Source organism: Stegostoma tigrinum, chromosome 39 (genome assembly GCF_030684315.1).
Source record: "Stegostoma tigrinum isolate sSteTig4 chromosome 39, sSteTig4.hap1, whole genome shotgun sequence".
NCBI classification, from domain to species: domain Eukaryota; kingdom Metazoa; phylum Chordata; class Chondrichthyes; order Orectolobiformes; family Stegostomatidae; genus Stegostoma; species Stegostoma tigrinum.
This window is the reverse complement of record NC_081392.1, coordinates 17,152,840-17,179,475: the sequence shown is the minus strand read 5'-3', so window position 1 is coordinate 17,179,475 and position 26,636 is coordinate 17,152,840. Positions and strand designations below refer to the sequence as shown.

Sequence of the window (26,636 nt, the reverse complement as noted above, 5' to 3'; positions counted from 1 at the left end):
CCCCCCCGCCCCTCCCCCTTCTGCCCCCCCCGCCCCTCCCCTTCTCCCCCCCGCCCCTCCCCCCTCCCCCTTCTCCCCGCCCCTCCCCCCCTCCCCCTCCCCCCTTCTCCCCGCCCCTCCCCCTTCTCCCCCCTCCCCCTTCTCCCCGCCCCTCCCCCTCCCCCTTCTCCCCGCCCCTCCCCCTCCCCCTTCTCCCCGCCCCTCCCCCTCCCCCTTCTCCCCGCCCCTCCCCCCTCCCCCTTCTCCCCGCCCCTCCCCCTCCCCCTTCTCCCCGCCCCTCCCCCCTCCCCCTTCTCCCCGCCCCTCCCCCCTCCCCCTCCCCCCGCCCCTCCCCCCTCCCCCTTCTCCCCGCCCCTCCCCCCTCCCCCCTCCCCCTTCTCCCCGCCCCTCCCCCTCCCCCTCCCCCTTCTCCCCCTCTCCCCGCCCCTCCCCCTTCTCCCCCTCCTCCCCGCCCCTCCCCCCTCCCCCTTCTCCCCGCCCCTCCCCCCCTCCCCCTTCTCCCGCCCCTCCCCCTCCTCCCCGCCCCTCCCCCCTCCCCTTCTCCCCGCCCTCCCCCTCCCCCTTCTCCCCCCTTCCCCTTCTCCCCGCCCCTCCCCCTCCCCTTCTCCCCGCCCCTCCCCCTCCCCCTTCTCCCCGCCCCTCCCCCTTCTCCCCGCCCCTCCCCTTCTCCCCGCCCCTCCCCCCTCCCCTTCTCCCCGCCCATCCCCCTTCTCCCCCCCCCTCCCCGCCCCTCCCCCTTCTCCCCCCCCTCCCCCCCTCCCCCTTCTCCCCCCCCTCCCCGCCCGCCCCCTTCTCCCCCCTCCCCGCCCCGCCCCCTTCTCCCCCCTCCCCGCCCCGCCCCCTTCTCCCCCCTCCCCGCCTCCTTCTCCCCTTCTCCCCCTCCCCGCCCCCTTCTCCCCCCCGCCCCTCCCCCTTCTCCCCCCCGCCCCTCCCCCTTCTCCCCCCGCCCCTCCCCCTTCTCCCCCCCTCCCCGCCCCTCCCCCTTCTCCCCCTCTCCCCCCCTCCCCGCCCCCTTCTCCCCCCCTCCCCGCCCCTCCCCTTCTCCCCCTTCCCCGCCCCTCCCCCTCTCCCCCCTCCCCGCCCCCTTCTCCCCCCTCTCCCCCTCCCCTCCCCTTCTACCCCCTCCCCGCCCCTCCCCCTTCTCCCCCTCCCCGCCCCCTTCTCCCCCCTCCCCCTCCTTCTCCCCTTCTCCCCCCCTCCCCGCCCCCTTCTCCCCCCGCCCCTCCCCGCCCCCTTCTCCCCCCCGCCCCGCCCCTCCCCCTTCTCCCCCCGCCCCTCCCCCCTCTCCCCCCCGCCCCTCCCCCTTCTCCCCCCCGCCCCTCCCCTTCTCCCCCCGCCCCTCCCCCTCTCCCCCCCGCCCCTCCCCCTTCTCCCCCCGCCCCTCCCCCTCTCCCCCCCGCCCCTCCCCCTTCTCCCCCGCCCTCCCCGCCCCTCCCCTTCTCCCCCCCGCCCCTCCCCCTTCTCCCCCCCCGCCCCTCCCCCTTCTCCCCCCCGCCCCTCCCCGCCCCTCCCCCCCGCCCCTCCCCCTTCTCCCCCCCGCCCCTTCTCCCCCCGCCCCTCCCCTTCTCCCCCGCCCCTCCCCCGCCCCTCCCCTTCTCCCCCCGCCCCTCCCCCCCACCCCTCCCCCTTCTCCCCCCCCGCCCCTCCCCCCCACCCCTCCCCCTTCTCCCCCCCCGCCCCTCCCCCCCACCCCTCCCCCTTCTCCCCCCCCGCCCCTCCCCCTTCTCCCCTCCCCTTCTCCCCCCCGCCCCTCTCCCCCCCGCCCCTCCCCCCCCGCCCCTCCCCCTCTCCCCTCCCCCCCCCGCCCCTCCCCCCTCCCCCCCCGCCCCTCCCCCTTCTCCCCCCCGCCCCTCCCCCTTCTCCCCCCCGCCCCTCCCCCCTCTCCCCCCCCGCCCCTCCCCCCCTCTCCCCCCCCGCCCCTCCCCCCGCCCCTCCCCCCTCTCCCCCCCCGCCCCTCCCCCCTCTCCCCCCCGCCCCTCCCCCTTCTCCCCCCCGCCCCTCCCCGCCCCGCCCCCTTCTCCCCGCCCCGCCCCCTTCTCCCCGCCCGCCCCCTTCTCCCCCCTCCCCGCCCCGCCCCCTTCTCCCCCCCTTCTTCCCCCCTCACACGTCCCACCACATGCCACACGCCCCGCCCCCACTCCCACTCCTTCTCACGCCCCCGCTCCCACTCTTTCCCTCTGTCTTCCCCTTTGTCACCCCCCTCCCTTGGACTGACCTGTCCGGCTACGGCTGCTGGTGCCTGCGGGGGAAGAGTTTTCTTCCCAGGGGTTCACTGCCACATCCGGGAATTCCCGAACCGCAGGCGCCGCATCCGGGCAACCGCATCGCCGTGGCAACGGGGAGAGACCAACCTCCCCCGGCACGGGGGTTAAGGGAGAGAGTAATTCCCTGCTTGCAGCGGGGGGAATCAGGGAGAGACTAATTCTCAGACTCGGGGAAATCAGGGAGAGACTAATTCTCAGGCTGGGCGGGTGTTACTGGGAGAGACTAATTCTCAGGCGGGGGGTTACTGGGGGAGACTAATTCTCAGGCTAGGGGGTTTACTGGGAGAGATTAATTCTCAGGTGGTGGGGCGTGTTACTGGGAGAGACTAATTCTCAGGCTGGGGGGGTTAGTGGGAGAGACTAATTCTCAGGTTAGGGGGTGTTACTGGGAGAGACTAATTATCAGGCTGGGGGTTTACTGGGGGAGACTAATTCTCAGGCTGCGGGGGTTACTGGGAGAGATTAATTCTCAGGCTGGGGGGGGTGTTACTGGAAGAGATTAATTCACAGGCTGGGCGGCGTTACTGGGAGAGACTAATCCTCAAACTGGGGGGGGTCACTGGGAGAGACTAATTCTCAGGCTGGGGGTTTACTGGGAGAGATTAATTCACAGGCTGGGCGGGGTTACTGGGAGAGACTAATCCTCAGGCTGGGGGGGGTCACTGGGAGAAACTAATTCTCAGACTGAGGGCAGGGGGTGGACAGGGAGAGATTTATTCTTCTCCCTGTAGGGAAGGACTGGGAGAGACTAAGTCACTACATTGAGGGGAGTTGAGACTAGTTTGTGCACAGCAAGCTCCCAGAGGCAGCAACGTGAGAAAAACTGGTTCATCTGTGTTTTAGAGACACTGACTGAGGGATAAACATGTTCGGGGACAGGTGCCCGCGGGATCCTACCCCTCGCGCCGAGGGGCTGGCTTCGGTTTAACGTCTCACCTCAGGGGCGGCCCCTGCGACAGGGCTGCACTCCCGCAGCACCACACGGAGGATTTCTGATCGAGGGGGTGTCACCGTCGACGGTGTCTGTCGAAACGTCTGGCCTGCTCCCAGCGGTGACTCCCCGCCCCGGCGTGGTGCTGTCGTGTCGCTGGCCTGCTCCAGAGCCAGGCCCCGGCGCGGACTGGAAGCTAAGTGGTCGGCTGTGCTGAACTTTTATTTCTGTAAAGCTGGACATTTTTGTGTTCTGTACTGAAAACAAGTGCAGGGGACCCCCCCGGGGGCCAGAGAACATCCATTGCTGGGGGGGAGAGAGAGACTTTCGAGCCTGGGTTTTATGGTCTGCATCGTGTAAAGCTTGTAACGAGAGGAGCCTGGGCACTTGCACATCGCAGTGGCAGTGTATAAACTGTTTTTAACTGTACTCACCGAGTACGTGTGACAACAAAGACTGTCCTGTCCTAATACTAACTCCCTGCCGGCCTGGACTAAAGTCCTTGGTGTTAGTTGTACCGGACCTAACACGTCCGACCGACATCGCTCAACCAGCAAAGTCTCCATCTGAAATATTGCTGCCCTCTGGCACCTGCTGGTTTTATGATGGTCTCACATCTCGATCCAGTTCTCGAAAGGTTTTGGAGCAGAAACACGAGAACACACACAGATTGTAAAATGATTGCGGCAAATATATCCCTTTCAAACCTAATCCCCCCGTTCAATCAGTCACAGACAATCTCCCAGACGCGCCATGGTTCTCTTAAGCTCAGGGACCTTTTTGTTCTTTAATATAATCCACATCTCAACTCTCTCGGGCAGAGAATTCAACACGTTCTCATCCACTAGGCACCGAAATTCTCGTCTCAGCTCAACCCAGAGGCAGTGCCCCCTTGGATCTAGTTAAAGTAAACAGCACCTCAGCATCTACGCTGTCATCCACGAGGAATTTAACACATTTCAATGAGATGACCTCATTCCACTGAACTCCAGAGGGTAGAGGCCCATTCTACTTAATCTCTTCTCACAGCCCACCCCCCTCTCTCCGGCAATCAATCCAAGGTATCTTTGCTGCACCCTCTCTGAAAGGCAACTTATCTAAATGGAGAGAAACCTCAAAATGTTTTGTAGAGCGACCTGGGTATCCTTGTGCATGAATTGCACAAAACTAGTGTGCAAGTAGAGCAGATAATAAGGAAGGAAAATGGAATTTTCATATATACTGCTAAAAGAATAGAGCATAAGAGGAGGGAAGTGTTGCTAATACTGTACAAGGCATTAGTGAAACCACACCTTGAGTATTGCATACAATTTTTGGACCACTTACTTGAGGAAAGATGTCATTGAATTGGGGGCCATTAATAAGAGCCTCACAAGATTAATTCTAGAGATAAAAGAGTTTGTCTTATGTCAGTGTAGATTTATATGCTCTTGATTTTAGATGTAATTGAGATCTTAAAATACTATAAGACCATAAGACATAGGAGTGGAAGTAAGGCCATTCAGCCCATCAAGTCCACTCTGCCATTTAAATCATGGCTGATGGGCATTTCAACTCCACTTTCCTGCACTCTCCCCGTAGCCCTTGATTCCTTCTGAGATCAAGAATTTGTCGATCTCTGCCTTGAAGGCATCCAACGTCCCAGCCTCCGCTGCACTCTGCGGCAATGAATTCCACAAACCCACCACTTTCTGGCAGAAGAAATGTCTCCTCGTTTCAGTTTTAAATTTACCCCCTCTAATTTTAAGGCTGTGCCCACGCCTTAGTCTCCCCGCCTAACGTAAACAACTTCCTAGCGTCCACCCCTTCTAAAACGTACATTATCTTGTAAGCTTCTATTAGATCTCCTCTCAACCTTCTAAACTCTAATGAGTACAATCCCAGGATCCTTAGCCACTCATCATACGTTAAACCAACCACTCCAGGGATCATCCGTGTGAATCTCTGCTGGACACGCTCCAGGGCTAATATGACCTTCCTGAGGTGTGGGGCCCAAAATTGGACACAGTATTCTAAATGGGGCCTAAATAGAGCTCTATAAAGTCTCAGAAGCACATTGCTGCTTTTATATTCCAACCCTCTTGAGATAAACGACAACATTACATTCGCTTTCTTAATTACGGACTCTACCTGCAAGTTAACCTTTAAAGAGTCCTGGACCAACACTCCCAGATCCCTTTGTACTTCTCCTTTGCGAATTTTCTCACCATTTAGAAAATAGTCCATGCCTGTATTCTTTTTTCCCAAAGTGCAAAACCTCACATTTACTCACATTGAATTTCATCAGCCATTTCCTGGACCACTCTCCTAAACTGTCTAAATCTTTCTGCAGCTTCCCCACCTCCTCAGTACTACCTGCCTGTCCACCTATCTTCGTATCATCGGCAAACTTCGCCAGAATGCCCCCGGTCCCTTCATCCAGATCATTAATGTATAAGGTGAACAGCTGTGGCCCCAACATTGAACCCTGCGGGACACCACTCGTCACCGGTTGCCATTCCGAAAAAGAGCCTTTTATCCCAACTCTCTGCCTTCTGTCAGACAGCTAATCCTCGATCCAAGCCAGTAGCTCACCTCGAACACCATGGGCCCTTACTAAAGGGGATCAACAGAGTAAATGTAGAGACAATGTATCCTAGATAATAAAGTGTGAAGCTGGATGAACACAGCAGGCCAAGCAGCATCTCAGGAGCACAAAAGCTGACGTTTTAGGCTTAGACCCTTCATCAGAGAGCTCTCTTTTAAATGTTGTTAACGTACCCCCCTCAACCACTTCCACTGGCAGCTCGTTCCATATGTGTACCACTCACTGTGTAAAAAAGTTACCCTTCAGGTTCCCATGTATTTTGTCCCCTCTTACCTTAAACTGATGCCCTCTAGTCCTCGATCAGAGAGCTCTCTGATGAAGGGTCTAGGCCCGAAACGTCAGCTTTTGTGCTCCTGAGATGCTGCTTGGCCTGCTGTGTTCATCCAGCTTCACACTTTATTATCTTGGATTCTCCAGCATCTGCAGTTCCCATTATCACTGAGACAATTTATCCTTATGTGTGTCAATATGGAACAAGAGGGTCACAGTCATAGAATGAGGATTTAAGACTGAATTGAGGAGGAATTACATCCCTCCAAGGTCCATGAGCCTGTGGAATTCACTAGTGTGAGGGTGCTGAATAATTTAAGGAGATAGATTTTTAGTTTGTAATGGGTTAAAGGGTTATGGGATTTGAGGCCAGGATGAGATCAGCCATGATCATTTTGAATTGAGGAGCAGACCTGAGGGGTTGATTGGCCTCCACCTGCTCATAGTTCTTGTATAATGACATATCACACAAGTCAACAAAACATGCTCAGTATTGGTAGGAGGAATGTATTTCTGCATTTTATCCAACGCACTGCCAAAGCGTAAAGATTGTCATTTTTGTGAACATAGAACTCTGCATCGAGTCAAAGACTCCTACAGCACGGAGACATGCCCTTCAGCCCAAACTGGTCCATGCCGACCAAAATGTCCATCCACGCTAAATCTATTTTCCTGAACTTGGCCAAAATACTTCTAAGCTTTTGTTATCCATGTATTATCCAAATGCCTTTTAAATGTTGTTAACGTACCCCCCTCAACCACTTCCACTGGCAGCTCGTTCCATATGTGTACCACTCACTGTGTAAAAAAGTTACCCTTCAGGTTCCCATGTATTTTGTCCCCTCTTACCTTAAACTGATGCCCTCTAGTCCTCGATTTTCCCCAACCCTGGGAAAAAGACTGAATGCATTCACCCTATCCATGCCTTTCATGACGTAATACATTTCCATCAGATCATCCCTCAGTCTCTTATGCTCGTTAGAAAAAAGTCCCACCGTGTCCAACCTCTCCCAATAACTCTGTCCCTTGGGTCCTGGCAACATCCATGTAAATTTCTCCTGCACTGTTTCCAGTTTAATAACCTCCTTCCTATAGAATGTTGACCAAAACTGAACACGGTACTCTCAAATGCGGCCCCACCAATGTCCTGCACAACTGCAACATAACATCCCAACTTCCATACTCAGTGCCCTGACTGATGAAGACCAGTGTGCCAAAAGCCTTCTTAACTGCCCTGCCTACCAGTGCCTCCACTTTCAGAGAACCGTACATCTGAACTCCAAGGTCCCTCTGTTCCACTACACTCCTTAAGGGCCTACCATTCACCATGAAACTCCTACCTTGATATGACTTTGCAAAACGCAATATCTCACACTTATTATTAAACTCCATTTGCTACTTCTCAGCTCACTTCCCCAACTGATCAAGATCCTGCTGCAATTTCTAATAACCTTCCTCACTGTCCACGATACCACCTATTTTAGTGTCACCTGCAAACTTACTAATCATCCTTTGTATACTCTCATCTGAATCATTGACATAGATAACAAATACCAATAGGCCCAGCACCAACCCCTGAGGCACACCAATAGTCACAGGCCTCCAATTTGACAAACCTCCTTCCACTATTCCTCTCTGAATCCTAGCATCAAGCCAATTGTGCATCCAATTTGCCAGCTCTCCCTGCATTCTATACAATCTAACCTTCCAGAGCAGCCTCCCATGTGGAACCTTATCAAAGGCTTTAATGAAATCCACACAGACTACATCTACCGTCCTGCTCTTATCGACCTTTCTGATCACTTCAAAGAACTTGAAAAGATTTATAGGGCATCATCTTCCACACACAAAACCATGCCATCCTCATCAGACCCTGCCTTTCCAAATGCATGCATATCTTATCCCTCAGAATCTTCTCAAATAAGTTACCCACCACAATTTTAGATTTACTGTTCTATAATTCCCTGGTTTTTCTATGCAGCCCTTCTTGAATAAGGGCACAACATTCTGTACCCTCCAGTCTTCTGGGACCACACCCTTGGCTAATGATGCAAAGCCAGGCCTCCTGCAATTTTTTCTCTAGCCTCTTGTAGGGTTCTTGGATAGATCTGGTCAGGATCAGGAGATTTATCCACCTTCAGGCATTCTAATACTTCCAACACCACCTCTACTGCGATATGGGCTATTTCCAAGATATCGCCACTAATTTCCCCAACTTCCCAAGTCTTCATGTCTTTCTTATGGTAAACACAGAGGAGAAATATTCAGTGAGGACCTCGCCCATCTCCTGTGGTTCCACACATACATGTCCACTTTGGTCCTTGAGGGATCCTATTTTCTCTCTAGTTATTCTTTTTCCTTTAATATACTTAAAGAATCTCTTTGGATTCATCCTAATCTTCTCAGCCAAAGCTGTCTTGTGCCCTCTTTTTGCCCTCCTGATTTCCTTCTTCGTAAACTTCCTGTATCCCCTACATACCTCTAGGGATTCCCTTGATCCCAGCTGCCTGTGCCAGAGCCATGCCTCCTTTTTTCTGGTCAAAACCTCAAAATCTTTTGTCATCCAGGCTTCCCTACTCCTGCCAATCTTGCCCTCCACCCTCACAGGAACATACAGACCCCGAACTCTAACTGTCACTCTCAACAGCCTCTCCCTTGCCAGCCGTCCTTTAGCCCACAAACTACTCCAATCAACCCCTGCAAGCTCCTATCCAAGTCGATCAAAATTCACCTTGCCCCAGTTTAGAACTTGAACCTGTGGAATAATTTTGCCCCTCTCCATAACTATTTTAAAATTAATACAACTACAGTCACTGGTCCTGAAGTGCTCCCCCACTGTCACTGCAGTCACCTGCCTTGCCCTATTTCCCAACAGTAGGTCGAGTTTTGCCGCTTCCTGAATTGGACCCTCCATATACTGCTTAAGGCAACTTTCCTGAACACATTTAACAAATTCAACCCCATCGAAGCCCTTAGCAGTATGGCTGTCCCAGTCAATGTTAAGAAAGTTAAAATCCCCCACTATGACAATCCTATTGTTCCTGCAAGTTTCCCCAGACTCCCTGCATATTTGTTCCTCTAATTTCCATCAACTATTTGGGGGCCTATAGTACAACCCCAATAATGTCACCATCCTCTTCTTATTTCTTAGCTCCACCCACAAAGCCTCTCTGGATGATCCCTCAGTTATTTCTTCTCTATTGCTGGGATACTCCCTTCAATCAAAAATGCCACTCCTCGTCCCCCTCCACTCTTGCCTCCACCTCTGTCCAGCCTAAAGCACCTATGCCCTGGCACATTAGCTGCCAATCCTGTCCGTCCCTTAGCCATGTTTCTGTAATGGCTATAATATCCCAGACCCACATACCTATCCACACCCTGAGTTCATCGGACTTATCTGTCAGCACCCTTGCATTGAAATAGATGCAATTTAATCCAACAGGCATTCCTCACTCCCTGTCCTGTTCCAGTTTGGCATGTTTCTTCAACTTGCTGTTTCTTATTACGGTATCTCCTTTCAGCCTTGCACTTGCCTCCCTGCCATTGAGGATCCCAACCCCCCACCAGTCTTCCTCTGTTTAAAATTCTGTAAATCAGGTAGATTGGCTGGTCAATATGCAGTATTGTGCAGCTTACCTGCCTGGTTTTGGTAATGGCTTATGGTATCTCGAGTGAGTTTGTTCTAATTTTCTCAACAGGGAATCTCAGAGACACTCTCCCACAAAGAGGCTCTGAACCTCTCTGGTGGTATTGTGTCAAACAAGTCTTGCCAGGCAACTGCAGATACCAGGAACTCCCTAAAAAAAATTGGAGTGACATGGTGGTCCTGTGGTCAGCACTGCTCCCTCACAGTACCAGGAACATGGGTTCAATTCCAGCCTTGGGTGAAGTTTGCATGTTCTCCCTGGTTAGGTGCATTGGGCATGGTAAGTTGTTGAATTGTGTCGAGGGTTGTGCAGGCTTAGCTGGGTTAGCCATGGGAAATGCAAGATTACACGGATAGGGTCAGGAGTGGGATCCTCTTCAGAGGATTAGTGTGGATTCAATGGGCTGAATGGCCTGCTTCTATACTCCAGGGATTATATTCTGGGAAATGCAAGATTACACGGATAGGGTCAGGAGTGGGATCCTCTTCAGAGGATTAGTGTGGATTCAATGGGCTGAATGGCCTGCTTCTATACTCCAGGGATTATATTCTGGGAAATGCAAGATTACACGGATAGGGTCAGGAGTGGGATATTTCATGGGAAATGCAAGATTACACGGATAGGGTCAGGAGTGGGATCCTCTTCAGAGGATTAGTGTGGATTCAATGGGCTGAATGGCCTGCTTCTATACTCCAGGGATTATATTCTGCTCTCCTGCAATTCTGTTTCGATTTTAATCACTCCACAACTGACACCCTTCCTTTCAGCTGCACGGGCCCCAACTTCTGGAACTCCTTTGCTAACCTTTTCTGCCATTTTTAGGACACTACCCAAACTCTTTTGTTAACTAAACCCGTGAACATTAATGTGTTTTTATGCTTATTAACACCTCTGCTAACCCCCTTGGGGGCAATTTGTTGCATTAAAGATGCATTATAAATGTGTGAGTTACATTTATCTCCAAGAAACAATAAACAGAAAGTGCTGGAGAAACTCAGCAGGTCTGGCAGCATTTGTGGAGAGAGAAACAGAGTTACCGTTTCAAGACCAATTTGAAAGTTCTGAAGAAGATTCATACCAGACTCAAAATGTTAACTCTGTACCTCTGTCCACAGATGCTGCCAGACCTGCTGAGTCTCTCCAGCAACTCCATCTTCTGAATCTGTGGTACTTTGCTTCTATATGTTTAGCTCCAAATCCATGAATTGACAACCAAAAACGTTCACAGAGAAACAAAGACAACAATTTTTTTTTGAATGCATATAATTTTTCTCCCAAGGTGCAGTGCCTTTAATCTAAACTTAACTCCTAAACCAAAGCTGCTGTTATTTCTCAGCTTTGCCCTGTACATGGTGAATTGTCATTGGCAACAAGCGAACATGACGATCCACCTGGGAAATCAGTGTCACTGGTCATGAGTTACTGTGTACTTGACGAGCCCAAACCTGGAGCCACATCTTCAACCACACATTTGGCAGGTATCTTACGGAGGTGGATGTAGATCTTGGCCTCAAGATTGTTCGCATTCCTATCACCGGTTCCTCTTGTCAACACGCATTCCCAAAAGAATTACGTCCCTTCTCACAGGAGGTTCCTCCAAATCACTTTGTTCTGAGTGAAGGACTCCCTCTGGAATAGGGTAAACTAAAGTGACAGCAGCACTGACTGATTCCCTGTGATATTACCATTTTGGTGCCTGCTCCACGAATAAACTTTCCTGTCATGTTGCACAAGTTTTGCCCAAAAACCAGAAAAACCAGTTACAGCAGAAGAGATGATATCATCCTGTGAAGTGAATCTCTGTGTACTTTGGGAAGGTCCAAGAACTGTTGACGCTCCCATGGACACCAATGAGAAATATTTCCAGTATAAATAAAGCTGCTCACGGCTGCATTTTTTTTCTCCATTTTGTGTAGTAATTGTTTTTCTGACTGCATACAGAAGCCTGAAGAAGGGCCTCAACCCAAAAAATTTAAACTTTTCCTTCTTTATGTTACCCTTCGATCTAGAATTTTAAAATGCAAAAAGGAGATCCTGTCTTAGATTTATAGGGTCATACAGCACAGAAACAGACCCTTCAGCCCAACCAGTCCCTGCCAAACATAATCCCAAACTCAACTAGTCCCACCTGCCTGCTCCTGTCCCATATCCCTCAAACTTGAGATAACAAGGTATAGAGCTGGATGAACACAGCAGGCCAAGCAGCATCAGAGGAGCAGAAAGGCAGACGTTTCAGGCCTAGACCCTTCTTCAGAAATGGGGGAGGGGAACGGCGTTCTGAAATAAATAGGGAGAGAGGGGGACGCAGATAGCAGATGGATAGAGGGGAACATAGGTGGAGAGGAGACAGACAGGTCGAAGAGGCGGGGATGCAGCCAGTAAAGGTGAGTGTAGGTGGGGAGGTAGGGAGGAGATCGGTCAGTCCAGGGAGGACGGACAGGTCAAGGGGGTGGGATGAGGTTACTAGGTAGGAAGTGGGGGTGGGGCTTGAGGTGGGAGGAGGGGATAGGTAGGAGAAAGGATAAGTTAGGGAGGCGGGGACAAGCTGGGCTGGTTTTGGGATGCGGTAGGGGGAGGGGAGATTTTGAAGCTTGTGAAGTCCACATTGATACCATTGGGCTGCAGGGTTCCCAAGTTGGAACATGTGTTGCTGTTCCTGCAACCTTTGGGTAGCATCGTTGTGGCACTGCAGGAGGCCCAGGATGGACATGTTGTCAAACCTTTCCTTTTCATGTATTTATCCAAATGCATTTTAAACATTGTAATTGTACCTACCCCCACCACTTCCTCAGGAAGTTCATTCCACATGCAAACCACCCTCTGTGTAATAATTGCCCCTCATCCCTTTTTGAAATCTCTCCCCTCTCACCTTAAAAATTTGCCCCTAGTCATGAAATCTCCCATCCTAGGGAAAAGACACAGCTGAAAAGGTACACTTTCCATCAGCACTTCCCTATCTTGTTGATAGATTGTGTGCAGATTGTATTTTTAATCATAATGGGATTTTGTGTTGTGTATATCACATTACAGTTCTGCTCTCCTGGGAACTTGGTCACAGCAGGAGACTCCCAGGGAGGACATCAGACATGCTTTAGGTATGTCCTCAATCATCCCAGGAATGGTCAAACATCCCAGCCAACATTTGGCACTCCCTGACTGCTGACCAATCAAAATGGAGAAGGTTCTCTTGGGAAGGCACCAAACACATTGTGAGAGTTCGATGGGAACACACAGCAGTGAAATCAAGGCAATGGAGGGAATGCACACACCTCCAAACGTCCCACTGATTGCCAAGTGACACTCCCTCTACAGCATGCATATCCTGCCTTTGTTAAGGGAGCTAAAAGCAGATACAACGCACCAAGCACAGACTTGTCAAGTCTCTAATAATTTCAGCAAAACAACTTCATTCCTGTCCTCGAATCCTCTTGCAATAAAGGCCAAGTCAGATAGCACACTGACTTCAATCAGGTATCTCTGTCCTCAGAGTGGAAACAAATCATCCTCAATCCAGAGGGATAGCCTAAGAAGGAGGATAATTCTGTGTGTGATACATTGTCCTGCTGTCCATTAAATACTATCATCCCTGAGCATAAAAAGCATTAACAACAAAAACCGAAATTGCTGGAAAAACTCAGCAGATTTGGCAGCATCTGTGGAGAGAAATCAGAGTTAACATTTCAGGTCTGGTGTCCAGTTCTGAAGAAGGGTCACTGGACCCAAAATGTTAACTCTGATTTCTCTCCACAGGTGCTGACAGACCTGCTGCGTTTTTCCAGCAATTTCGGTTTTGTTTCTGATTTACAGCATCCGCAGCTCTTTCAGTTTTTATAAAAGCCATTGACCTTTTCTTGACCACTAACTGGAATTTTCAGCTCTTCCTGTTTAAAGCTGTGCCTTAGATACAAAACTGTATATTCAGTATGAAGTGCGACAAACAATTATGCTTAAGTGGAACAGAAGAGGAAAAAGCAGGATGGGAAACGGTGTATGTACTGTGCAACAATTTGATGTACTACGGATTTTTTCTTCTTAGTTGCTGCTTTCACTTTTAATAGGATGCATTCAATTCTTGTCGCCCTACTATAGGAACAATGTTATTAAACCGGAAAAGGGTGCCAAAGGTGAGAGTTATTAAGAGAGGCTGAATAGGCTGGGACGTTTTTCCTCTGGAGCATAGGAGGTTGAGGAGTGACCTTACAGAGGTTCATAATTTCATGAGGAGTGTAGATAAGGTGGATAGTCAAGATCTTTTCCCCAAGGTAGGGGAATCCAAAACTTGAGGGTACAAGTTTAAGGTGAAAGAGGAAAGATTTAAAAGGGACCTGAGGGGCAACTTTTTCACAGAGAGGGTGGTGCGTGAATGGAATGAGCTGCCAGAGGAGGTGGTAGAGGTGATTACAATTGCAACATTTGAAAGGCATTTGGACAGATAATGCACAGGAAAGGTTTTAGAAGATTATGGGCCAAGTGCAGGCAAACGGGACTAGTTCAGTTTAGGAAACCTGGTCAGCATGGACAAGTTGGGCCAATGGCACTGTTGCCCTGTTTCTATATAACTCTGTAACCTCAGCAAAAAAACTGTGAACCAGGCCAGAGCCAGGCTTCAGATCGCTGGACTCCAGGTTTATTATAAAAGCAACAAGGTGGTGTATAAAATGTGCAGTTTTTCTGTAATCACTCCAGGATTCTGCTTATTAACATTATGCTGATGCCCTATAAATACTGAATAACAGTTAATCATTAGAATTTAATCTGGGCTAATCGTTGCTAATTGGCAGGGGTCAAGATTCCCTTTACTCAACAAAGTCTTAAACCCATTTGGACTTAGAACTTCTTTCTGATGAAGGGTCCAGGCCCGAAACGTCAGCTTTTGTGCTCCTAAGATGCTGCTTGTCCTGTTGTGTTCATCCAGCTCCTCACTTTGTTATCTCAGATTCTCCAGCATCTGCAGTTCCTACTATCTCTGGACTTAGAACACAGTTAAATAATGGAATTTTTTCTGTAACAAATGCAGCACAATCGTTTATTCTATATTGCACACCAGCATGGCATTCCTTAGATTTGCGGTCACGGCAGGAAGCAACGATCATGCAATGAGTTTGGATTTTATCCACAACAAGGATGTGGCTAAGACAGGAATATGCGGCTAAGACAGTCTGAAGCATGTGGCATTCAAGGGCATAGGAGAAAAGCAGGTTTCCCCAAAGTGGTGGACAGGACCCGGAGTGTGGTCACAAGCTGAGATTTTCAGGTTCCAAGGCCACAGTGGCTGGCCCTCCCTTCTACCCTGATCTAATAGGCCCTCTTCATCCCCATTAGTTACTGAGGGGTTGAGACAGGTTTTCAAACCTCCAAATGGGGTCAAAGGAGCAAAGAGTTTGGGAAGTACTGGGAATCTAAGCTTTAACAGATTCGATAAAAACTGTAATGTGTAGATAGAGCCAGAAGAGGGAGATAGCATTGAGTAACTTTAAAGTGGGGAAAGAGGACAGTGCAGTAATGTGCATTCTAACAATGAGGAAATTGCAAGGAAAGTAATTTTTTTTATAAACATAAGTAAGGAGCAATTCCCCTGCATGAGGAGTAAAAAAATACAGCAGCTTTCATGATGCTTGGATGTCCCAAAGCACCTTACAGCAAATGAATACTTGGAATTAGAAATATTATTGCAATTTTGGGAAGAGAGAGATTAATATTTTACATGTAGGCTTCTTTCCATTATCTTTCACATCTCTGAGCTTGTTGGTCCAATTTCCATTATCCAAGTGGCCAAAAACTAGAATCTGAACAGAAAACCTAGCAATTCTGTAGAAGCAGACAGAACAAGTTATTATTTTGCAAAATGTACATGAAAATACAGAGTAAAATGGAAAAAGGGCAACTCTTTCAGGTCATTAAAAAGTTCTATTGAGGTGCCTGCTGTGACTGTAAACCATATCGTTTAGAGAACTTGGGTTAATTTTTGTGCTATGTAGAGGTGATTTTGGTGGCTCAGGTGCCACAATTAAGCTCACTGTTCCTATGTCAGGTAGCAGAATGGAAAATAGATAACAGCGAGAGTTTCCTGCTCCTTCTTACACTTTGATTTGACCATCCCTAAGGTACTCTAGTCTGAAACAAAACTTTCAGGTACAGAAATATTTCACTTGCCATTTAAAGAAAAGACTGATGGGATGAAGGTGTCATTGGTTAAGCGACCATCTGTTGCTCATCCCTAATTGCCAAGGTTAGGAATCAACCTCGTTGCTGTGGGTCGAATGTCATACACATAGGCCACACCAGGTAGGGATGGCAGATATCATTTCTATAACAATAATTAGCAAAACATAACTTCTTAATAACAATTGACAGGGGCTATTTAGATTTAGATTTTATTGTCACGTATACTCAAATATGGCAGTACAGTGAAAATTGTCTAATGTTGCCACACAAACTGCGATTTTAGATACAAAGTAGTAAAAGAAATAAAGATAAAAAGTTCAGCATTACCTTCATAGAATAACTAGAAAAATAAAGAAATAACGTAATAGTTAACATTAAACCCCTTCTTAGAATAGTGTGGAAACAGGCCCTTCAGCCAAACAATTCCAAACCGAACCTCAGAACATCCCACCCAGACGCATCCCCCTAATCTACAAACCCCTGAACACCACGGGCAATCTCCCATGGCCACTTCACCTAACCTGCACATCTTTGGGCTGTGGGAGGAAACTAGAGCACCCAGAGGAAACTCACACAGAAACAGGGAGAATGTGCAAACTCCACACAGACAGTTGCCCAAGAGTGGAATTGAGGTGCTGTGAGGCAGATGTGCTAACCACTGAGCCACTGTGCCCACCCTTAATATAAACTAGAAGAATAAAGGAATAAGTTCAATAGTCTTTGAATCCTCCACTTAGCTTGCTGTCCAGGAGATCTCAGCTACCTGTTTAGATGCTGCTGCTGCAAATACCGGGGGATCTCCCTCACTGCTCGCTCTTCCCATGTTGCGTTGCAGTTCCACTGCTGCTGTTGCCTCCCTGATCTTCTCCTGCTGCCTCTGGAACATACCTGAGGAGGAAGCACTCACATGCTGAGAGACCGCCATGGGCTGGGCTGGGCCAAGAGGACACCTTACTAGGTCTATGCTGAGGCCAGGAGTGAAGAAGAAACACCAAGAGAGAGAAAAAAGGAAACAAAGACTAAGAGCGAAATGGGTGGAGCAGATGTGCTCTGGTTGAAGTGACGTACTCTGCCACCCATAGGCCAACACTCTATTTCCAGATTTTTACTGAATCCAGATTTTATCCTCTGCCAGAATGGAATCCAAACCCATACCCCAAGAACATCAGCCCGAGGCTCTTGATTGCTAATACAGTGATATTTCCACTAGATCTCAGCCCGCCAAATCTTTACTGCAATGCTACGTGTTGATGGAAGGACAATGCCTGTTACAAGCATAAAGTTCAGAACATTTACTGTTTGCTCTAATGGTGCCTTCACCAGTAAGAGTTTAGAAACCAGGCAACCAAAGTAGCTACAGTGGAGAAATAATCAGTGATAAACAAGATGCCAGAATTGGAGATTTGTAATGTCGGAAGAAATTATAAACAGACGGGGAGACGTTACAGATGGATTTCAACACAGAAGTCAAGAATTTTACCTTTAAGGCATTACACAGAGATGAACTTGATTTGAACTGCATCAGGTTAAGGTCTGCCTTGTCAAACCCTGGATGAGACATAGAAATTTGGAAATGCTGAAATGTGAAGTATTTTCTAAACTGAGGGGAAGTTTTGATGCATGAAGGAACCCGGATGTAACATTCAAAAGTTACTGAAAACTAGTGCAACAAGAAGCTTGGAAGGCAAATGGTATGTTGGCCTTTATTGCAAGATTTGAGTATAGGAGTAGTCATCTTGCTGGGATTTTGCTAGAGTCTTGGCAAGACCATACCTGGAATGTATAATGAATGTAATGGAGGTTCACCAGACTGATTGCTGGGATGGAGGCATTGTCCTACGATGACAGAGTATGAGGAGTCTGGCTCTATAATCCCTACATTTTAAAGGAATAGGAGATGATTGAATTAAAAAATATAAAATTCTTGTAAGATTTGATCAGGTGGATACTGAGAGGATGCTTCCCCTTGCTTTAAGGCAGTAGATTGGATGGAGTGAGTTCTAGAAGCATAGGACACAGTCTCAGAAGACATAAGCAATTGAAGGCTGAAACTAGAAGCAATTTCTTCACTTGGGAGATGGTGAATCTTTGAATTCTCTACCTCAGGGGAGCAGTAGAGTCTGAGTCATTGCGTAGATCCATGGCAGACACTGACAGATTTCTAGATACAGAGGACATCAGGGATATAGGGAGAGTGTGCAATTGCATTGAAGATGATCTGATTGAATGGTGGAGACATAATGGGCGAACCACTTCCAAGGCAAATATTCACCAAGGATCCTTAGACAGCACCTTCCAAAGCCACAACCACTACAATATAAAAGGTCAAGGGTAGCGATAAGCAAGAACACCACCCCTGCAAATAAGTCCAAGTCACTCACCATCCTGCCTTGGAAGGATCACCAGTGCTCCAGTATCACTAAGATTCTCTCCCTAACGACATTGTGGTATCTCTACACCACATGGACTGCAGCAGCTCACCACCTTCAAGGACAACTAGGGATGCGAAATAAAGCCAACAATGCCCAACCCCACGAGTGAATAAAACAAACCCAGCACCAGGACAGTGCAAATTTGAATGTTTGTATTGTGAGTTTACTCGCAGAGTCTTGTTGTTTGAATGCTCCCAGTGGGCGGTGGCTTTCTGCAAATAGCTAACCACCTTTCACAGTGGGGTTTTTGATGAGCAGTGGGTGAGAGTAGGATAAAGTAATAGACATATACCAACCAACACTTTAAAGGTCATAAATTGCAGTTAAGTAATGGGAGAGCGCCAAGATACTCGTGACTTTTTTGTAATTATTCATATATTTCCCCAAGTGGATAAAACTTGTGCAACTGGTTTTTGATCTTAATTACGCTCCACCAAATTAATTCTGAGACATCTAACATGTCTGACTTTTTGTGTGCAACTGTATTTCTTCCAGGCATTTTGTGTTCTTTCATAGATTGAAAGGCAGTGAACATTGTATTTCTCAGATCATATCTCAACTAAGTAGATTGTATCACTGAGCTGATCCAAAAGGTGGTCATGTATGTAAGTCAATCAACTTTTACAAAGGTGATGCAATGTAATGTGATGCAGTCCTTCCTATGCTCTGAAACTGCCAGAATGCTAAATTCAGGTCAAACCTGGCATTGTACAAACCCCTCCCTGAACCACACCTAATTCAACTCAAATAAGACACTTAAGCATTACAAGCACACACACACACTTCAGGGGGATTTGTACAGCCAGCAGCTGCATGGGTATTAAAGTTTTAGACAAAACAAACTGATTAATCTGTCACAAGAATATTTTAACAGGAGACAGGCTCAAAAGCCCCTTGTGTGTACAAGTCTATTGCCAAAGATCATTGGTTAGTCACCTACAAGAGGAAAATTATTATGGGCTAGGGCACACCATGTCCATCTTAAAACCCACAGTTGAACCATTAGTTGGAAGAGACCAGCATTTGTTGGCCAGGGAATTGAGTGTGAGAGTGAGGATGTCATGTTGCAGCTTCACAAGACTTTGATTAGGCCACACTTAAGAGTATTGTGTTCGATCCTGGTTACCCTATTACAGGATTTGGAGAGGGTACAGAAGAGGTTTACCAGGATTCAAGGGTATGAGATAGAAAGGAGAGACTAGGAAAACACAAGTTGTCTTCTCTAGAGCAGCAGAGGCTGAAGGGAGACTTGACATAAGTTTATAAACTGAGGAGATGCATAGATAGGGTTGATGGTCAGACTGTTTTTCCCAGAGCTGGAACTGCGGGGGAGGGGGGCGTGCATTTAAGATGCAGGATGCAAGTTCAAAAGGAGATGTGAGGGGAAAGTCTAACGAGTTTTGAGAAGATTTGTAGCTCAGGTTGAGTTTCTGGATGTGAGTTTGCTCGCTGAGCTGGAAGGTTAGTTTTCAGATGTTTCGTTACCATGCTAGGTAACCATTTAAAAGGTGAAGGATGTAAGTTCAAAGGAGATGTGAGGGGCAAGTCTTTTTACAGAGTCGTAGGAGTCTGGAACACATTGCTGGGATAGTGGAGGAGGCAGATATGATAGGGGTTTAAAGGGATTTTTAGAGCCAGTGGAGTCCACGTAGTAAAAAAAATTAAAATCTGTTGAGTTCCAGGATTGAGACACAGCAATGGCAAAAGGAACAGCAACATGGTTCCACATCACAGTGACAACAGGCCTGTTGCTAACTCAGCAGGTGTAACAGTTCTTGTGCATCTGCTGCTCTCATCTTTCTAGGTAGTAGAGGTGACCAGAAGATTTAGGAAGTTGCTACACAGCATCTTTTAGATGATACCCTTCACATACAGCACATTAGTGTTTTGAAGGTGGTAACAGAATGTCACTGAAGCTTTTGAATTGGTTAAAAATTATTTCATGAGATATAGGCATCTCTGCAAGGCTAGAAGTGGCACATCCTCAATTTCCGTTGAAAGGAGCAACTCGTAGGGCCATTCCAGAAGTTTCATTTCATGAAGCCAATTAAAAAGCAAACACAAGTGTACATTGTCATTTAAAGATTTCAATTCAGAGAGGATTTCCTTTTTCAAAAAGGTCATAAAGTCATTTGGACAGCAGTCAAATTACAAGGAAGTTGTATGACTTCTGTCAAATACCTCTCAGACACCTGTGGTGTTTGTGGATGGTACATTTAAAATTTAAAGTACAGAAGTGCTCTTACATACAACTGAATGGTTCAAAGCACTCCCACCACCTTTACAAAAAAAATACAATTGGTGATTTGGTAAACTGTCAGTGTTCTCCAAACTGATTAACTTACATACAAACATGTTAAGGGCAATACAGACCACTAAAGGTAGTGGTTTTTGGGGTGGTGGTGGTGGGGGGGGGGGGGGGGGCTGAATCAAAAGAGGGAGTTGGAACGGAAGATAAAGCATTCCACTTACAACAGTGCCCACCTCTGTCTAAAGGCATTAAAAAGGTATTGGCAGACATAACGTTCATGCTTTCCAACAGCATCCAGGCACAAAAGGTAGCCTTTGAAGAGGGGCAGACTGCCAGCAACTATGACCCCCTCCACTGCCTGAACCAGCTAATGACTGTCTTGGCCAGGTCCTAGATAGGGCATCTATACTGAATCTACAAGCAGACCAGGAGCCGTTTTTTCTAAATTTATTCATTCACAGGATGAGGACGTCACTGGCTAGGGCAGTATTTTTTGCCCATCCCTAATTGCCTAGATGGCAGTTACGAGTCAACCAGATCTGCTATGGTTCTGGAGTCACATGTAGGCCAGACCAGATAAGAATAGCAGTTTCCTTCCCCTAAAAGAGTATTAGTAATGCAGATGGGGTTTTACAATAATCTATGATGGATTCATGGTCATCATTAGCCTCTTAATTCCACTTTTTAAAAATTGAATTTAAATTCTACCATTTGCTGTGGTCAAATTCAAATTCAGGTCCCCAGGGCTTTATGTGGGTCTCTAGATTAATAGTCCAGTGATAATAGCACTAAGCCATTGCCTACCCATGGCTGTTAGTTTAGCTTTTGGTTCCAGTTTGGACAGGAAGAGGGAGAATTAGCCACCCTAGCTGCAATTCTCAGTCTCAAGCTAGGGAAACTTTTATTGAAGGCAAATTGTTAGAACGGAGAAAGTTCAGGCCCTCAGAATTGTGAAAGACTTATGCCAGCAGAGTTGGAAAGGAATTAAAGCAGGCATTATTTGCATTCTGTAGTGAGTTTTGAGAAGATTTGTAGCTCAGGTTGAGGTTCGGGATGAGTGTTTGCTCGCTGAGCTGGAACGTTAGTTTTCAGACGTTTCGTCACCATTCTAGGTAACATCATCAGTGAGCATCCGAAGCAGCGCTGGTGTTATGTCCCACTTTCTATTTATCTGTTTAGGTTTCCTTGGGTTGGTGATGTCATTTCCTGTTTTTTCTCAGAGGGTGGTAGATTGGCTCCAAATCAAAGTGTTTGTTGATGGAGTTCCGGTTGGAATGCCATGCCTCTAGGAATTCTCGTGCGTGTCTCTGTTTGGCTTGTCCTAGGATGGATGTGTTGTCCCAATCAAAGTGGTGTTCTTCCTCATCTGTATGTAAGGATGCGAGTGATAGTGGGTCATGTTGTTTTGTGGCTAGTTGATGTTCGTGTATCCTGGTGGCTAGCTTTCTGCCAGTTTGTCCAACGTAGTGTTTGTCACAGTTCTTGCAAGGTATTTTGTAGATGACGTTTGTTTTGCTTGTTGTCTGTATAGGGTCTTTTAAGTTCGTTAGCTGCTGTTTTAGTGTGTTGGTGGGCTACCCATTCTGCTGTTAAGAACTTCTACAGCCTCCTTTGAACGTTTCACTACAAACCAACTTGATGGATCATAATTCCAGACTTCCTTCCTTGAAAAAGGACATTAATGGAATGGATTGGTTTAAATGTCACTAAAGAGACTAGCTTTTAATTCAGATTAATTTAAAAAAAAAAATCCAGAATTGCTGTTAAGGTGAGATTCAAACTGGAGCTCTGAAACTGCTCTCTATCTACTGGATGAATGAAAGGCCTAGAGGTATTGTCACTGGACAAGTCAGAGACCTGAATTAGAATGCTGTCAACCCAGAGAGGGGAAAAGAAAAAAAAAAAAATCAGGAATTAGAGCCTAACAATGATTGCAAAAGCCATTATTATTTGTCAGAGAAACCCAGTGAGTTACAAATGTTATCGCAACCCACAGCAACATGGTTGACTTTTAACTGGTCCCCGAGGCAATTAGAAACAAGCAATAAAGCCTGCCATTAATAAATAAATTTAAACATCAACATCTCAACGTGTACTTTGTAGATGGTGAAAGGCTTTCAGGGGTACAGTGTGAGCATGCACGAGTGGTGGGGAAAACAGGAAGAAAGAAGAGAATAGCTTTGGACAGGTCTTGACAATACTGGTTCAAACAGAGAGGGACAAATGGTCATCTTCTGCCCTGTATCATTGAGCTTTGATTGCAGTTATGCACAGCTCAGAACCTGTTCTGCTCTTGTAGCCTCAGTGCACGTATGCATTTGCTCTGGTGAGGGTGGCAGAAGTAGCAATGCCATTAAAAAGTCAGATGATGACCAATCTCTCTTCAGTCACTTCCATGGGCCTTGAGATATGCAAATGTTACTTGTACATTCATAATTTCTTAAGTTAGCAATTCCTTTGCTAATGGCATGGAAGACAGGGCAGGCCTTGTGGCAGCTGAAGATGACTGACCTCCAATAGCTGCAACCAACATTTTATTCTTGCTCAATAGAAAGCCATGGTGGATCATCTACTCAACCCTTCAGTTCTGAAAAATGGTCCCAACCCAAAATGTTAACTTTCCAACTCCTCCGATGCTGCCTGATCTGCTGTGCTCCTCCAGCTCCACAATGTGTTGCCATCCTTACCTGGTCTGGCCTACATGTGACTCTGGTCCATAATGTGGTAGACCTTTAACTGCCCTCTGGGCAATTAGGGACAGGCAATAAACTGCTGCCCAGCCAGTGACACTTGTTTCCTGTGAACAAGTTAAAAGAAGAACTCACCCAGTCATTACGGTCATCAAACTAGTGACGGTGTTGGAACATTCCTCAAGTAGCAGAGCCATTTAACACGTAAAAGTTCAATTTTCTAAGAGCACAATTCTGTGCCAGATATTCCAGATGTAGTGAAAATGTTGCTTTATGATAAGCCACCTTACAATGTGCAAACAAGTGAGCGTGTTCACTCAAATTCAAAAGTTTGACTGAGCCAGTGGATACTGTGTGGTCCAGGGGCATGTTTGTCAAGTGCGAAATTTAAATATTATGCACACAAAGAAAACCAGTCAAAAACTGAGTTAATTTCAAAATAAAGAGTTCAGCACCTTTTCTTTCTCAAAAATATTGATGATTTATTTCATCTAATAGGGTTAAGGTAGCAGAGAGCAATGGAAAACACCCTTAGATCAACTGTAGAAAGGCAGCCCTCACTTATCACATTTCAAAAACATGGTAATTATAGGCTAACAACAGCAAGGGATCAGAACATGTTCAGGGAAACTCACCAATATTCCAGAACATCTTATTTGTCCATTGGAATGTTTTTTTTCCTAGAATGTTCAATTTATTTCCTCTTAAAATCAAGCAATAATTACAGTCCATGAAAGTGTTTCTGATGATATCTTTATATACTTTATAATAAAGTCCCCATGTTAATGAAATAGAAAAAGCCCTCCATCACCACCAAAAACTGCAGCAATTACTCTAACTCAAGGCCAGCCTGTGTCTCACAGCAATAATTCAAATATGGAGTAGATCCCAACAGCAAGGAAAATCAAAAAGAATTAAAAACAAAACCCACAACAGCACCCGTTTTTTTCCCCCCAACTAGGGACTTGTTTCTGCAAGAACAGTACCTACACAGAAAAAGCCCAGCTTTGTTTTTTTTTAAAAAAGGCAGTCTTCTCATTCAAATTAAATGTCACTGCAGTATGTACAAGAAAAAAAAGATTAAATATGAAGAGATAAATATCTTTTCTCTACCTCAAATAAATGTACTATTTGTGCTCAACTGAACTGTCAAAATGATGAATGGGGGGGTTGCAGAGAGAGAACCTGATGAAAAACTTTAACTGTCAGGTGACCAATATGCAGGAACTCAAATGGGTCACCATACACCCTAGTTAATATTTCAAAGCAATTAAGTTTTTCTTTACAACTGCATGATTTAATATTTAAGATGCACAACTGGAATATCGCAAATTCATTCTAAACCCTTCTGATTTCTTAACAGCCAACTCACTGATTTGCATTTGGCAGGCACAGCATGCCCCATTTCAGATTTTTTTTTCTGGTAAGCATGATTTTTGTTCACTGCATATAAACTTGCATGTCTCGAGAAAGACTACATCTTGGATTCAGCTGGATTTGAGCAATTCCATATCCATCATCATTGCTATCCCATGATTAACTCTTGCATCAATGCAGGGTAGTGATTTGGATTTCCCAGTGGCATACTGCACTATTCTGACAATAGTCTCATTGGTGATACAGTACAAAAGGAGGAACCATATTGTAAATTTGAGTTTACTCTCCGATTCATTCCTTCCTGGAAAAACTGTGGCACCAATGATTTTGGTCCCACACATTTTGGTTATGCTTTAACACTGTCTCATCTGTACTCCAACCTCACTGCACAGTAACTAATGTGAAACTTAACTTTAATAAGCCAGATCTCATTATAAACAACTGGCAATTATATTGAGGCAGCAACTCATCCCTGTGGGTTCTGGTGACCCTTCAACAAATTTGGTTTGATAGGTTTTTTAAATGCCATCAGAAGCTTGTGACAAATTACCGTTTTCAAACCCATCAGCCTTCCATTTTTCTTCTAAAGATCAAGAGCTGCCTCTTCACTGAGTGCCTTCTGACCTACCTATTTGTTTTCTGAAGGCTCAACGCAGGTTTTGTACAGTGAGGGCAGTGTGGACTACACTGGGACACAATTAAGAAAACAATTACAAATCTGGATCAGTCATGATTTTCTATGAAAACATCATGAGGTAACCCAAACCCCCCTTCAAACAATATTAGCTGGGGGATCAAGCACTGTAAAGCTCAGCATTGTAATACATTTGTGCTACTCATACATGGTCTGTCTGGTGCAAATTAATATTTATCTAATAGCTGCAAATAAAAGGAATTTAATTGAAGCAGCTCATCTTTATCACTTCTAGATTTTATGGGGGGGGGGGAGGAGGGTGGAAAACAGGAGAGTGAAAACAGCGGGAATACTAAATATTTATAGTACAAAAATATTTAGTTTTACAGTATCAAGTACACAGTTGGAAAAATACAAAGGAGCCAGATTCCTATGGAATTTTCAGACTTTAAAAATCAAAACCTCCAAATTCCCAGACAAATTCACAGTTCCTGTGGCACTTAGTTGATATTCTCCAAATTGTAACAGTTTGGAAAAAATGTTTGCAAATTACCACCCCAATATAGAAACAGAAAATGGAAATATTTGCATAGATTCAAGACTGAAAGTCATAATAAGACATAATGGAATGTACAGTAAAAAGGTTCTTCAGTAAATGCATGTGCTAATTCCAATATGCTGTTTATAGCACTGACTTTAGGTGGTGGTGGAGAGAGCGTGCGTGCAAGAAAGAGGGAATAAAAGAAGAGTGGGCTGGCTGTAGAAAGATCAGATTACAGGTCACTTTCACCATATAAAGCTGTGGAGAAGGACATGTAATCCAAAGCACCAGGCACTGCGTCAGGTCCTCTATACGGAGCCATCCGGGCAATACAGTATTCAGCTTGATCAGGGGGAAGCTCACGTCTCAGCTCCTCTGCTGTGATGTAACTCTGGAAAAAAACAAATCATCAACATTCATTAGCTATTGCAGGCATCTTGACCAGGACAAAAAACAGTATTTCAAAGTATACTGCTGAAGTAGGGCATCAGTATTGTTTAAATTAAATTTGTTCAAGTTATGATCAAAGCCATTTGCTTATACTGGCATTGTGATCTGCATTCCAAGCATTTAAATTTTACAACTAATCACTTCCGGCGGCTCAGTGGTTAGCACTGCAGCCTCAGCACCAGGGACCCGGGTTCAATTCCAACCTCGGGCAACTGTCTGTGTGGGTTTCCACCGGGTGCTCCGGTTTCCTCCCACAGTCCAAAGATGTGCGGGGTAGGTGGATCGGCCATGCTAAATTGCCCGTAATGTTCAGGGGTGTGTGGGTTATAGGGGTACGGTTCTGGGTGGGATACTTCAAGGGGCAGTGTGGACTTATTGGGCCGAAGGGCCTGTTTCC

The 26,636-nt window shown here is 46.7% G+C and overlaps 2 protein-coding genes and 1 pseudogene across 8 annotated transcripts in view; 1 reads left to right on the top strand and 2 right to left on the bottom strand.

The window, feature by feature from the left end:
• Nucleotides 1–3,769, bottom strand: part of pak4 (p21 protein (Cdc42/Rac)-activated kinase 4) — a 131,968-nt gene extending 128,199 nt beyond the window's left edge. Inside the window, exon 1 of one of the 3 annotated variants that reach the window (XM_048522533.2) lies at nucleotides 3,630–3,769. The gene's annotated coding sequence lies outside the window, so the exon portion shown is untranslated. Of the gene's footprint in view, nucleotides 1–2,215; nucleotides 2,331–3,200; nucleotides 3,515–3,629 lie in introns of those variants that run through there. The other 2 variants (XM_048522537.2, XM_048522531.2) reach the window with 2 other exon arrangements.
• On the top strand, nucleotides 464–2,056 carry LOC132206624 (basic proline-rich protein-like; annotated as a pseudogene).
• Nucleotides 3,770–25,556: 21,787 nt separating the features above from the next.
• Nucleotides 25,557–26,636, bottom strand: part of LOC125447760 (alpha-actinin-1-like) — a 106,562-nt gene continuing 105,482 nt past the window's right edge. For all 5 annotated transcript variants that reach the window (XM_048522452.2, XM_048522453.2, XM_048522451.2 and 2 more), the window contains one exon: nucleotides 25,557–26,180. In XM_048522452.2, coding sequence (XP_048378409.1) covers nucleotides 26,022–26,180 — 159 coding nt within the window. In that variant the 3' untranslated portion in view covers nucleotides 25,557–26,021. The remainder of the gene's footprint in view (nucleotides 26,181–26,636) is intronic.